Genomic DNA, 14,270 nt, shown 5'->3' on the forward strand with positions numbered 1-14,270 from the left:
TCTTCCCTTAATAAACCTCTTGGTTTTGTTCAACTTGTCTGTAGTGGTGGTGTTAATCCCACGCCTATGTATTAGTTATCAGGCAACTGAGTCATATCGGATACAAAGGGTTTAATTTGATGGCAGTGCTGGGAGCAAATACCCCATAGGAGGTGAGCCTGGATTTAACCCTAAGCCCAAGACCTAGTGTGAGATGCCACTGTTGTTGAACTGACTGGAAACAGTGATTGCAGTGCTATAAAACTGAATGTATAAGTACGTGGAAAATTTCCAGTGATGTCCAACAGAATTGCATTTAACTTCAAAAGAGGAAACTTCTCCAAAATAAGAGAACTGGTTAAAAGGAAGTTGAATTGGGAGGGGGGGGGGAGTCAAGAGGTAAAATCCCTGCAAACTATTTGGAGGTTCTCAAAACTACAATAGTAGAAGCTCAACTAGAGTGTTTACCACAGATTGGGAAAAGTAGGACAAAGTCCCAAGAGGTCACCAAAATGGTTAATGTGCAGAGTCAACAACACTGTTGGAAAAAAGGAGGCTTCCTTCAGAAAACAGGAGCCTTGCCCAAATGTAGGCTGGCCATATGGAAAGGAGGACAGGGCTTCTGTATCTTTAATAGTGGTATCGAAAAGGGAATTTCAGCAGGTGTCATTTGCATGCATGCAGCACCTGGTGACAGTCCCTCTTCATCACCTACAACCTGATCATACACATGATATGCAAAATGTGATGGATAGCCTCACACCACTGGATCTTGGGGTTGTGGTGGACAGATTGATGACAATGTAAAGAAAGCAAACTCTTATGTTAGGCATTAGTTAGGGTGACCATGTGGAAAGGAGGACAGGGCTCCTGTATCTTTAACAGTTGTATAGAAAAGGGAATCTGGTCAAGAACGCAGCACTCCTGCAGCTTTAACAGTTGTGAATAAGAGGGAATTTCACCAGCTGCTTTCATCCCCTTTTCTATACAACTGTTAAATATACAGGAGCCCTGTCCTCCTTTTTATAGGGTCACCGTATATTAGTAGTAAAAGGAATTGAGAATAAAACTGCCACTATCATACTGCCTTGATACAAATCTACAGTGCCACCACACTCTGAATGCAGTGTACAGTTCTGGTCACCACATCTACAAAAAAGGTACTATAGAGCTGGAAAAAGTGCACAAAAGGGGCAACTGAAACCATGAAGGGGCTGGAGCATCACCGCCCCTATGAGGGAAGGTGACAACAACTGGGATTGTTCAGCTGGGGGGGCGGGAAGGAGGCTGAGGGGGCTTTTTATACTGTTGTTTGTGTTGTGCTTTGCATTGTCTTCATGGTTTTAACTTTTGCGAACCGTCCAGAGAGCTTTTGCTATTGGGGTCGTAGAGCAATGCAATGCAATGCAATGCAATAAATAAGAAAGACCCGCTAGCGCAGCCTTCCTCAACCTGGGGCGCTCCAGATGTGTTGGACTGCATCTCCCAGAATGCAGTCCAACACATTCTGGGAGTTGTAGTCCAACACATCTGGAGCGCCCCAGGTTGAGGAAGGCTGCGCTAGAGGTTGTACAAAACCACAGCGGGGGGAATCTGGGATCTTGAGCGATCTGCTGCAAATCACCCCAAGATCCAGCCGAAGGCGGAGACCTGGCCGCCTCCCTCCCCTCCTGTGGCCCCCAGGCCTTCGTGGGGCCTTCCGCGGGAGGCGGACCGAGGAGGAGACGGGGGCCACGGGCCACCCCACCCGCGGTGTAACGGCGGCGCTTTGTGCCTCGCTCGCAGGATCGGGCTCCGCCTGCGCTTCTCCTGGGCTCCACAATAGAGATAGGGAGGGAGTGAGTCGCGCCCAGCCCGGTGGGGGCACTTCCGGCCTCCACTGGAACTTCCCTTCTCACCTCCGCTCACTTCCAATGCCAGGTAGAAAGGGGCTTCGCCATAGAGACACGAAGGGCTAGATCGGTCAGCGGCGGCCTCCAAACGCTCGCCGAGTTCCTCTTGATTTACCTCCCGCCCTCCAGGGGGTTAGGACTACATTTCCCGACAGGCCAGGCGGCGGGGCGCGGCGTTGTCATTGTTACGGCTGGGAGAGGGGCGCGGCCTAGCTGGCCGGCCTGCCTGCCTGCCTGCCTACGTCGGGCTGGGCTGGGCTGGGCGCGCCGCAGCGCTGTGGCCGGGATGGCGGAGCTGGAGAGCCTGGAGACGGCGGCCGAGCACGAGCGCATCCTGCGCGAGGTCGACAGCACCGACACGGCCTGCCTGGGACCCACCCTCAGGTGCCCCTCCCCCGCCGGGGCGTTCGGTCTCCATGGAAACCCCCCCGCCCGCCCTGTGAGGAGGACCCCCCTCCGCCTCCCCCCGCCCGAAATTGGCAGCGCCCCCCCCGTTCCCCTCACGCTGCCTGCCCTGGCCCCGGGGGCCGCTGCTCTGCCTGCCTCACAGCCCGGGGGGGAGGGGTGGGGCGGGGCGGGGTGGGGGCCCCTCTTCCCCCCCCCTCCGCGGGTCCAGGCCGACGTCGCTCGGGCACCTGCAAAGCCTTGGGTCTGGGGGTGAGGGGAGGGGGTCCTTAGACACCCCCGCCCCCCGTCCGCAGGTGGAAAGGCTCACTGGCCGCAGCTGCACGGACCCGGCTTACAAAGGGTGCGGGGGTGGGGGTGGGCGTAGAAGAAGAGCGGGGTCCGGGAAGGGCTCCGCAGCTTCCCTCTGGCTCTGGGTGCGGGAGGGGGGGGGGGCAAAGAGCACAAGGGGAGCCCTCAGGGCAGACCAGAGGCAGGCCCGGTCCCACCCTGCACGTGGATCCAGGGGGGGCCCTGAACCGAAGCCTGGACCCGGGCAGGGCTCGCAGCAGCAGCAGCAGCAGGAGTTCCTTTCTTTCTTTCTTTCTTTCTTCAGCCACTTGCACCTCCTTCCTCTTTCCTCGTTGCTTTTTTGGGTGCCCCTCCCCCGGTGTCGGTCTGTATAGTCCCCCCCCCCCTGGTGTCGGTCTGTACAGTCCCCCCGCCCCCCCCCCCAGTGTCGGTCTGTACAGTTCCCCACCCCCGGTGTTGGTCTGTACAGTTCCCCCCCCGTGTCGGTCTGTACAGTTCCCCCCCTGGTGTCGGTCAGTACAGTTCCCCCCCCCCCCGGTGTCGGTCTGTACAGCCCCCCCCTGGTGTCGGTCTGTACAGTTCCCCCCCTGGTGTCAGTCAGTACAGTTCCCCACCACCGGTGTCGGTCTGTACAGTTCCCCCCCTGGTGTCAGTCAGTACAGTTCCCCACCCCTGGTGTCGGTCAGTACAGTTCCCCCCCCCAGTGTCGGTCTGTACAGTTCCCCCCCTGGTGTCAGTCAGTACAGTTCCCCACCCCCGGTGTCGGTCTGTACAATTCCCCCCCTGGTGTCGGTCTGTACAGTTCCCCCCCTGGTGTCAGTCAGTACAGTTCCCCACCCCTGGTGTCGGTCTGTACAGTTCCCCCCCCAGTGTCGGTCTGTACAGTTCCCCCCCTGGTGTCAGTCAGTACAGTTCCCCACCCCCGGTGTCGGTCTGTACAATTCCCCCCCTGGTGTCGGTCTGTACAGTTCCCCCCCTGGTGTCAGTCAGTACAGTTCCCCACCCCCGATGTCGGTCAGTACAATTCCCCCCCCCGGTGTCGGTCTGTACAGTTCCCCCCCTGGTGTCAGTCAGTACAGTTCCACCCCCCCCGGTGTCGGTCAGTACAGTTCCCCCCCCCCCCGGTGTCGGTCTGTACAGTTCCCCCCCACCCCCGGCGGCCCTAAGTCTCACTTGACCTCTCCCAAAGGAAGGCTCTTTGGAGGGAAGAACCTGCAGGCAGCCTTCTTCCTCTGCCTGAGTTGGGCAACTGGTGGCCCGCCATATGCTTTGGCCCTTAACTCTTGCTAAGGGCCAAATTCTGAAGGATCATGGGTGCTGTAGGCCAGAACATCTGGTGGACCACAAGTTGCCCACTCATGCAAGCCCTGAAAAAGGGGACCCTAAGAACATGAGAGGAGCCCTGATGCTGGATCAGACCAAGGGTCCATCTAGTCCAGCACTGTGTTCACACAGAGGCCAACCAGCCGTCGGCCAGCAACCAACAAAGCAGGACATGGTGCGCTCCATTTGAGGGGCTTGCCAAAAATTCTTTACAAAGGAGGAGGGTGTGCCTGCACCTGGGCACCTTGGGAGAGTGGCTGTGCCTCAGTCTACCCTCTGGTAAGGATGGCTGACCAGGCGCTGTTGCCTGTCCTGTCTCAGTTTTGATATATAGGAAGCCCTTAACTTTTCCTTCCCTGGTTAGAAAGTGAAGTTCATATATTTATTACAGCTATCCCACTGTCCATCCAGACGTGGCCTTCCTATACAGTTTTTCATCCAGGCATTGATCAGACAGATCTGCTTAGCTGCAGGAGGTGGCTGCACCAGGTGCATTCAGGCGATGCCCTGGGGCTGTTGATTTCATTCTTGAGAATGCAGTTAACTTTTACCCTCTTGCTCCTTCCTTGAAGGGCAGCATTGTGTGCCTGCCCTCTTGCCCCTGCTGTTGTGGGTGTGCCTGCACCTTGCAGCAACCCGTGGAGTGGACAGCGACTTTGATGGGGTAAAGGGGTTTCGGTTGCTTGCTACGGGGGTTGAGACGCTGTGTGCTGGGTATCTTAACTTTGTGCGTATTTTTCAAGAAATGCATGGTCCTACCTAATTGTTTTACGTGGATTTTGTTCTGGTGTAGCACCTGTTCCTGGTGTAGCGCCTGTTGGGACTTGGCACACCTGCAATCTCTGGCTTTGTCTGTTTTAATGCTAGAGATCACAGCTTGGCTGATACTTTTTACTGTAGATCAGGCCTTTGCCCACAGTCTTAGGGCTGCTTCATATGTTATGTTTTCTTACAAGAAGCCACTTTTGCATGGGTAGATTGTTCTATTTGGAAGGGGATATTGTTCAGCAAAGGGTTAATGTTGAGGCCCTTCCATTGGCTTTTCTTCTGTTGTGCTAGAGCATACCCCTGCCTGGGTTTCTGTTCCTGGTTGGCTTGATTTGTAAGAAGGGAAGTAAAATGTTAGCAGAAGCAGATTGTAGTGGTTTGGTGGGGTACTTGGGTTGCCTTACAGTGGTGGATGGGATTAACCTAGAAAACGGACAGTCCTGCTATTTGGGACAGGAGAGCCAAGGGTCAAAAACTTGTGTGTGCCTTTGGCACAACCAAAGAAGTCTCTCTCTCTCTCTCTCCAGAGTCTCTGAGCCAGTCACTCTTCCTTCCTACTTTTCTTATAATAATCCAGGAGGTTCCACTACTGGAGCTTCTCCCTCACAAGTTGTCTAAGGTCTCCTTACCCTGTAGCAGTTCATTGGGAGCAAATACCAGGCTGCCTCTTTCTTTGAGGACCCTGTTAGTTCCGTAGTGAATCAATACCAAAGGGACGATCTTATCGAGAACAAGAGAGCTCTGTTGTTCCTGGTGAGACTCGGACAAGAACCGTACTTTAATTTTCTGTCACGTTCCACCAGAGTAGTAGCTACTTCACATTTTACTTGGTCATAGCATGAAATACAGAATTCCGGTTGTTATATTTCCAGATTGTCTGTTGATTTGTAGCACTTTACACATTCTCTCGCCTTTTTATTAGGAGTGTATCTGTGCTGGAGGGTAGTTCTTTGATTTGCAATTTTAACAAATCTTAAGAAATGAAATAAAAACCAGGAGGGTCAGGGAAGCTGGTGGGCATCAAGAGAGGTGTCCACGAGCACATTGGTGCCCACAGGCACTGTTGCTGGAGACCTCATATATACAGAGAAGAGTAGAGGACAGCCTGCAGAGCCATGAGTGACCCCAGTAGAGAGAAAGTGGAGGAAGGGCTTCCTCCTCTGGAGAGACTGAAAGAGTAATTAGACAAGTAGAAATCTAGTCAGCTGAGGCCAGAATCACACAGACCAAGAGCATGAAGGGAGTCCAGTAGGAGACCGTGATCCACTGCCTCAAAGGTATTGACAAGGTCTTTGGATTTGGCAGTGAGGAGGTCCTAAGTGATTTTCATGAGGACAGTCTCAGAGGAGAGAGCCTTGAGCAAAAGCCAGATAAGAGCGGGTCAAAAACACACTTGGGGTGAGAGAACATTAAGACTGTGGGAGTAAGCAGCACACTCCAGGAATTTGGGGTAAAGGGAAGAAGAGAAATTGGATCGTGGTTGGAGAGGGAGGAGGTATCAAGGGATTCTTTTTTGAGTATACAGTTTGAATGCGGAACAGAAGGAGACAAAAAGGTAGATAATGGGGTGGAGAGGATGGATAATAGCAGGGGAGATGGCAATTAGAAATTGGAAGGGAACAGGACCAAGGAGGAATGGTGGTTGTTGTTGATGTTGTTGTTGTTGTTGTTATTATTATTATTATTATTATTATTATTATTTATTTATTTATTACATTTATATACCGCCCCTTAGCCGAAGCTCTCTGGGTGGTTCACAAGCTCTCTGGGCGGTTTACAGAGAGGATATCAGGGTAGTCAACTTATCAAATGTGTCAGGAGAAAGAAGAAATGGTAGAAGGAGGTGCTAGAGGGAGATGTCTGAAGGGAGGAGAGCGAGAGCGAGAGAGTGTCAAAGTAAGTGGGTTCATTTTAAACATGGGATCAGAAGGCCAAATCTTGAGCGGGGAACAGGGCGGCCTTAGCAGGGCAACAGTGGTGGAGAAGAAGCATTTGGGATTCCTTAGGTCAGACTGTGGCCCAGAAGTGTGTCTCAGCCCTCCAGTTGTGGATCAGACAGGTGAAGTCATGTTCTCTGCCATCAACTTCGCTAAAAACATTACTTTACCTGTCTGAAGGACCTTAAGTAAACAGTGTCCTGAAACCTTATGTCAGAATAAATTTGTTAATCTTTCAGGTACTACAAGTCTCTATTGTTTTTGCTGCAAAAGACTAACATGACTACCACTCTAGGAATTATATCAAATGTTTGTGTTAATGTGTATTATGCTCAATTTTTTAAAAAAAAATCTGCAAAGCTGTCTTGGTGTTTTTAATGATTCATGGACTGTGTTTATTTAGTCTTGTGTCATATATGAGTCACTGTGTTTACGGATACCAGTAGGATATTCGATCTACTACACATTAACACATGCATGTAGTATTTCATGCCTCTGTATCTGAAAATGTTCACTATGTATTAGTCCATAGATGGTATAAATCTTTTATGGAAAAAGTGCATGATCCTTGTGAATAGCTAAGCTATGTCTCTGGTTTGTAAAGTAACTCGAAGTAGGTAACAAGGCCGAGGGAGGGAGGGAGCCGGTGAGTGAGTGTGCCTGAGTGGTGGGTGTGCCTGAAACTTTGTGTGAAGGAATGAGGGGTGGTATCCTTGAGAAGAGCACTTGCAGAGGAAGACGCTAAAGCAGTGGTTCCCAAACTTTTTCAGGTCACCGCCTCCTTGGTTCTACAAACTCATGCCCAGCGCCCCCCTACCCTACCCTATAAAAATCATTATTCAGAATAGTGGTTTTCAATGACCCACCAAGGAAGATAATAACAATAAAATTCAAAACAGTAACAATTAATTGAATACCTTATTCAAAATCCAATTGGTGTGCCCTGCCATGCTGGCTGCAAACAGAGGCGTTCGCTCTCGTTTCCCTCCCTCCCTCGGCAAGCCTGGGGCAGGTGCTTCCCATTTAGAGGGGGTTCTAGGAGTTAAAGGACTTTTTTCTGTCTAAACATGCATAAAATTTATTTATTTATTTAAGCATTTTTATGCTGCCATTCAGCCAAAAAAGGCTCTCACGGCGGCTTACAAAAGTATTTTTTGACAAAAATTGTGCCTTTAACTTATCATGTCACACTAGCATGAGTACAGGAATCAAATAGGATTTCCTTCTTCAGTGGAACACACTTACTTAGGAGTAAGCAACATTTTGTTATAGGAAAGGATAATGATTTTAATTAAAATTTTAAAATAATTATCTGCCACCTGGTACAGAGTTTTCCTATGGAAAACCTGGCTGGGACTGAAGTAGAGGGGGACTAATTTTACTGTACTTATTGTCTTTAAATATGGTTAAATATCCCACAATTACCTTGCTATTCTATTTCTACAATTCATTTTCTCCTGTCTTTTCTTCACCCTCTCTTCGTTTTCAGGCTGAATCCTATGCATATTTACCTCAGAGTAAGTTCTATTGATCTCAGTGGGGCTTACTTCTGAGTAGACATACTTAGGATTGTGCTGCAGCTCTGTTTTTATGGTGAGACAAGATACACACATACCATGTTTACCAAAAGAACGCTTGAAAAAAGAGGGTTGGACACCCTGAAATAAGCAAGGGCAGATAGGAATGGTTTCAGCAAGCATTCTGGGAAAAGGTGCTGCTGAATCTTCTTTAGCCAGAAAGGACCTGGGGAATTGCAATTCTCTCTCCCTCCCCCTTTTCTTTTCTCTCCCAATCCTGTTGTAGTCCAGATTTTTTGGGGGGTGGGAGCACACACACAGACACACAGCATCTCTCTCTCTCTCTCTCTCTCCAACCCCCCCTCCCTCCAAGCCTCCCTCTCTCTCCAACCCCCCCTGCCCCCAAGCCTCACAATAGCTGCCAGGCTGATTAGGACAGGAGGGCAGCAGCTCAGAGGGGAGATGGCCCCAATCTGCAACTCCTGACAGGGGAAGGGAGCCTGGTGATACCTTGCAGCAGCACAAGCAGTCCTGCTCCCCACCCAGCCGGCCGTTCTTGGCAGCTGCACTGCCGCCCGCCGTCCTCCACATGCTCCTTCCTCTCCGCACATGGCTGCTGCTCCCGCCTTATGCAGCAACTATTGCAAGAGGTCTGCCGGGGCAGCTTGTAGGAGGGAGCAGCTCTGGCCGAGGGAGGGAGCGGGCAGGTGGTGGTGGCGGTGGCTCCAGCAGGAAAGAAGCCCTGGGCCCTCCTAGGCAGGAGAAGAGTGGGCAGAGCAGCTGAATTCGCCGCTGTTTCCTGCTCTGCTGCCTCCTGTGGGCGCTTCCCCCACCCCCTACTTCTGGTGGGGCCGCTGTGGGCTTGAGATAGGAGGAGAGAGCGGCTGCGTGAATGAGAAAGTCCTTCCTGAGCAGGAGCAGTGTGGGGAGAGCAGCTGAATTCGCCGTTCTTTCCTGCTCGGTCCCTGGGTTTTAGGCCCTCCTGGAGAGACCACCTCGAGCGCCCCCCTGCCGTCCCTTTGCCTCTTAACGCCCCCCTATGCAATCCCACCGCCCCCAAGGGGGCAATACCACTCACTTTGGGAACCACTGCACTAAAGGTACATGAGCCAAGGCTAGCAAGTGGAGGTGTGCTCAGGGAGTAGAGTTTAGACGAGTTTGAAAACAACAGGATGAAATTTAATAGGGATAAATGCCAAGTTCTACATTTAGGAAATAGAAACCAAATGCACAGTTACGAGATGGGGGATACTTGGCTCAGCAATACTACAAACGAGAAGGATCTTGGAATTGTTGTAGATTGCAAGCTGAATATGAGCCAACAGTGCGATATGGCTGCAAGAAAGGCAAATGCTATTTTGGGCTGCATTAATAGAAGTATAGCTTCCAAATCATGTGAGGTCCTGGTTACTCTCTCTATTCGGCCCTGGTTAGGCCTCATCTAGAGTATTGCGTCCAGTTCTGGGCTCCACAATTCAAGAAGGATGCAGACAAGCTGGAGCGTGTTCAGAGGAGGGCAACCAGGATGATCAGGGCTCTGGAAACAAAGCCCTATGAAGAGAGACTGGAAGAACTGGGCATGTTTAGCCTGGAGAAGAGAAGATTGAGGGGAGACATGATAGCACTCTTCAAATACTTAAAAGGTTGTCCCACAGAGGAGGGCCAGGATCTCTTCTCGATCCTCCCAGAGTGCAGGACATGGAATAACGGGCTCAAGTTAAAGGAAGCCAGGTTCCGGCTGGACATCAGGAAAAACTTCCTGACTGTTAGAGCAGTACGACAATGGAATCAGTTCCCTAGGCAGGTTGTGGGCTCTCCCACAGTAGAGGCCTTCAAGAGGCAGCTGGACAACCATCTGTCCAGGATGCTTTAGGGTGGATTCCTGCATTGAGCAGGGGGTTGGACTCGATGGCCTTGTAGGCCCCTTCCAACTCCGCTATTCTATGATTCTATGAGAAAGGTCCTATAACAGGAAGATGCAAATGGCTTTAAATGTCCTGGCCTTTATCTGGGTATTTCTTTCTTGATGGGTGACTAAGGAAAAAGAAAAACCAGCCCTTTCATTGCCACTTGCACAGAGCAAGAGAAAAATGTTTGAAATCCCTGGGCAACTCTCTCAAAGCATTAAGACCCTCTACTCCCCTCCCCTCCCCTCCCCTCCCCTCCCCTCCCCCCCACTACGATCACTTCCGCCTCCTTCTCACATTTTACTTTGAAGTGCTGAAAAACGTGCTTGGCTGTTTGTGGCGTTTGGCAGTAATTGTTCCAGGGCTCTGCTCAAGTAATTGTCTCATTGCCCCACTTTCCCTCTGGCTTCTAGACTCACCTCATAATTATCTATTTAATATATTTCTAGGCCACCTTTAAGGGCAAAAGCACCCCAAGGTGGCTTTCACAATAAGGTCCTTATATTAAAATTCCATCCAGTGACAAAACAGCAAAAATTAATAAAATCAACAAACACAACTAATAAAAAATCCAGGCCAGACAGTATTAAAATCCAAAATACGTGATGCAATGCGACTGGTAGTCAGGCTGAGAAGTGACCCTGTGATCAAGAACATTGCAACCCTGAAGCAAAGTCTGTTGTTTTCTCCCATTGTGCTGCTTATGCCATTTGGGCTCACGTAGTTTGGCTGTTATATCACTGGGCCTGGGATGTATATTCCTGTCTCATTTCAAACGGCAGGCTTGTGACCCTGTTTTGTGTTAGACTGTTTTATTTTTAAGTGCTCACTCCTTAAGTCTTGTCACAACGCCTTCTGAAGTATTTATATAATACTTTGATAACAGTAGAGAGGTACCCAATGCGATACTTTGAGATTAAGTGCCAGGGATTCCTTACAAATAAGAATGTGCTTGGAGCTGTTTTGTGATGAAAAACCTCTCAAACCATTCACTAATTCCAAGGCCGTAGTTTGTGGAGTTACGTCCCAGCAGTGATATGAGTTTGTGCTTCTGTTCCTTGTTCTTTGAATGTTTCCCAGGGGGTTGTGTGATACCCCTGTTCTTTCCTTCGAAAGGACTGCTCCAAGCTCCTTTCTTCTTTTCCAGAGTGCAAACAAAAATAGAGCCGGGACATCAGCCGTTGCTACTGCAAGGCTGTGTTAACAGGACACACTCGTTGGCAGGAGCAGAAGGGTCTGACCAATGTGTTCATTGCTTACATTATGATAGGTCCGAGTTAAAATAATAATAAAACAGAATGATGTGACACATCCAACACCTGACCCGGGAAGCAACCCTTTTGCTGCAAAGGCGCCGCTGTCAGTTTGCACATGGATCCTACAGCTTCCGCTGGCAAATATGTTACAACATCAATATTTTCTGTAGCCTCAGGGTTCATATTAAATTTCCTTTGAGCACTATACCTGATGCAAACCATTTTTCCAACAAGAATAGTGCAAAAGAATTTTGATAAGCGGCTCCCCTGTCCTAATTATTTGTCTTTTCTCTCTTATAATTTGAGGAGTTTTGTATCTCTTTCAAAAGGGCACAGCTCAGTGGTAGTACACCTACCCCAGATCAAGGGGGCTGCAGCAGACAAGTATTTCTAAGGGATTATTTATTTATTTATTTATTTATTACATTTTTATACCGCCCAATAGCCGAAGCTCTCTGGGCGGTTCACAAAAATTAAAACCATTAAGAGTATAATAAAACATGCAACAAACTAAAAACCCAAATACAAAATACAGTCCTACCTTTCCACTCAGAAAAGTATCCAAGGCAGCTAAGGTCAAAACAAAAACAAAACAGTGAATACAAATTAAATCAAAGAAGTTAAAGAATATAAAACAGACAAACCAGTCAAGCAGGAGAGAGCCAATTGTCGTTAACAGTAGATAAACCAAAGGGTTGCCTGAACAGCAATGTTTTCAGCTGCCAATGAAGGATGATAAAACAAGGGCGCAGGGTGGTTTTCCTGAGGTAGGGAGTTCCATGTCCTGCGTGCTACAGCAGATAAGGCCGTGTTGCATATGCTCATCAACCCCATGTCAGAAGGTGGAAGCTGTACAGAAAGACTCACCGGCTGATCTCGGTGGACTGTCAGTCTCATACAAGGAGTGGAGGAGATGTCGCCTTTGGGTGTTCCCTCTGGAGCTTCTCCCTTGCTTGTTATACCTTCTCAGATCCTCCTAGCAGAACCTGCTCAGTGTCTCAAGGGTGGAATTCTGACCTATCTGTTTGGGAAGGCCCCATAGCTCAGTGGGAGAGCACAGACTTTGCCTATGGAAGGCTCCAGATGCAGCCTTTGGCATCTCTAGTTAAAGGGCCTCTCGTAATAGGGCTGACTTGTAAAGACTCTGAAACCTTGGGGAGCAAGATACTAGATGGGCTGGTTTGATATGAAGAGAGCTGCGTGTGTTCAGATGAGACAACTTCTTTGGTGGATGCAATCTGAGGTTGGAGCCCTAAAGCTACCGAGAGTTTGATTCTAGACTTAAATGTTTCCCCCTTCGTTGTGATGAAGGAAACGGCAAGTGTTGCTGCTAGACTCGTCTAAAAATTAGAAATGCTTGCACAAAACCTGCTCCTTTACGTTTTACATCTGCCTGTTCTTGACTAAATGGTGGGCTTTTTATGACAGAGGGCTGCAATCCTCCATGCACACATCTCCTTTCAGCTTTATAGAGCTTCTGAGTAACTTCTTTAGGATTACACTTACACAATTGTATGTGGTTCTCTTAGGTTCATGGATTCATACCCCTATTACTTTGAATAGCTTTGTGAAAAGTGATATACTGGTTTTACGAATGAATCTTATTGGCGTATCCTAATGGGCTGTTGTGAGGTTGAGCTGGAAGGTTGTATGTATTTTTCATATAGTATATGCAATATTTTCTTTTTGGTAGAGTCTGTAAAGAAAAGAATACTATAGTTCTAGTAAATTCTAGATGAATGTGGTGCCCAGGCTATATTGTTGTGCGCCGGAGGAGTACAGTGAATAGTTGTGCATTGTCTTCCTGCATAACCGTACATTAGGGTGACCAACTGTCAGGATTTTCCCGGATTTGTCCTGGTTTTTGTTCTTTCCATGGTGTCGGGGGATTTTCTATAATTTTCAATAATGTCCTGGAATGACACACCTTCCCCTTTAAGGCTGCCATTAGCATGGCAGGAGGGAATGACATGCTTTCTTGAGGCACGTCATTCCCCCACCCCGAGCTCCAATTGAGGTCTTAAAGGGGAAAGTGGGTCATTCGTGGACATTATAGAAAAGGCCCCAACTGGAGTGGATGGTGGTGGTGCAGAATGAAATCCTTTCCCCTCCTCCACTCCAATCGGGTTCTTTAAGGTGGCGGGGGAATAACGTACTTTCTGCAGGACTCAGAAAGCTGCTTCCCCACACACACACTAGGTGTCCTCTTTTTTGGTTTCCCAAATATGGTCACCCTACCGTACATGTTAATAATCACTATTTGGCCTTTGTTCCTCATCTGTAAAATGGGGATACCAGTGACTGTTTCAAAACTATTGTGAGGATGAGTGAGCTAAACTCTGTAAGACACTCTGTGCTATCAGAAGTGATTACTCCTTTTGAAAAATACAACAACCCTGCTACCTGGATTTAGGTACCAAATTTAGGTTATCCAGCTGTATTTTCAGGACTATATATAGTATTAGATCTCTGACATTTTGCTGAACCTTTGGGATTCTCTCTTGGCTGAACCAGGGCAGTGATTAACCTTTTAGTTGGTGGCTAAGTTGAGAGGTTTGGTTTATGAGCTAAAAGGCACAATGATTAAAGGCCATTGTCAAGCAACCTGATGAAAACTGTTTTTTATTTTATTTTATAAGTTGCAGAAGTAATTTTTAAAGCCTTCCAATTTTAGTTTGTTTGGCACACACAGCAACAGATGTTGGACTAAAAGCCCAAAAGATACTGCATGAATGTTGCTTGATAAGGAAAATTGCACAGAAAGGACCCCAAAATCTTTGTGTCATTGTGGTAATAGTAATTTTATTTAGAGACTTGTGTGTGAAGCTGCAGAAAATGGGCTACATTGGAAAATACAAAAAAAGGGACCATGTCATTAGAAAAACCCATAAGCTCACTCATGGTGACTCACTTGGTATGGGAAGAATGAATCCTCTGGATTACTAAAACAGGCTTTCTTCTAGGAATAGCTGTCATCTTCATAAAGCCCTGCTGA

General features: G+C 48.5%; 1 protein-coding gene across 1 annotated transcript in view; it reads left to right on the plus strand.

The window, feature by feature from the left end:
* The first annotated feature begins 2,114 nt into the window (after positions 1-2,114).
* The window catches only part of EXOC6B (exocyst complex component 6B), a 279,150-nt gene continuing 266,994 nt past the window's right edge, over positions 2,115-14,270 (plus strand). The window contains exon 1 of the mRNA XM_063135856.1: positions 2,115-2,255. Coding sequence (XP_062991926.1) covers positions 2,158-2,255 — 98 coding nt within the window. The 5' untranslated portion in view covers positions 2,115-2,157. The remainder of the gene's footprint in view (positions 2,256-14,270) is intronic.

This window comes from Elgaria multicarinata, chromosome 10 (genome assembly GCF_023053635.1).
Source record: "Elgaria multicarinata webbii isolate HBS135686 ecotype San Diego chromosome 10, rElgMul1.1.pri, whole genome shotgun sequence".
Classification (NCBI taxonomy): domain Eukaryota; kingdom Metazoa; phylum Chordata; class Lepidosauria; order Squamata; family Anguidae; genus Elgaria; species Elgaria multicarinata.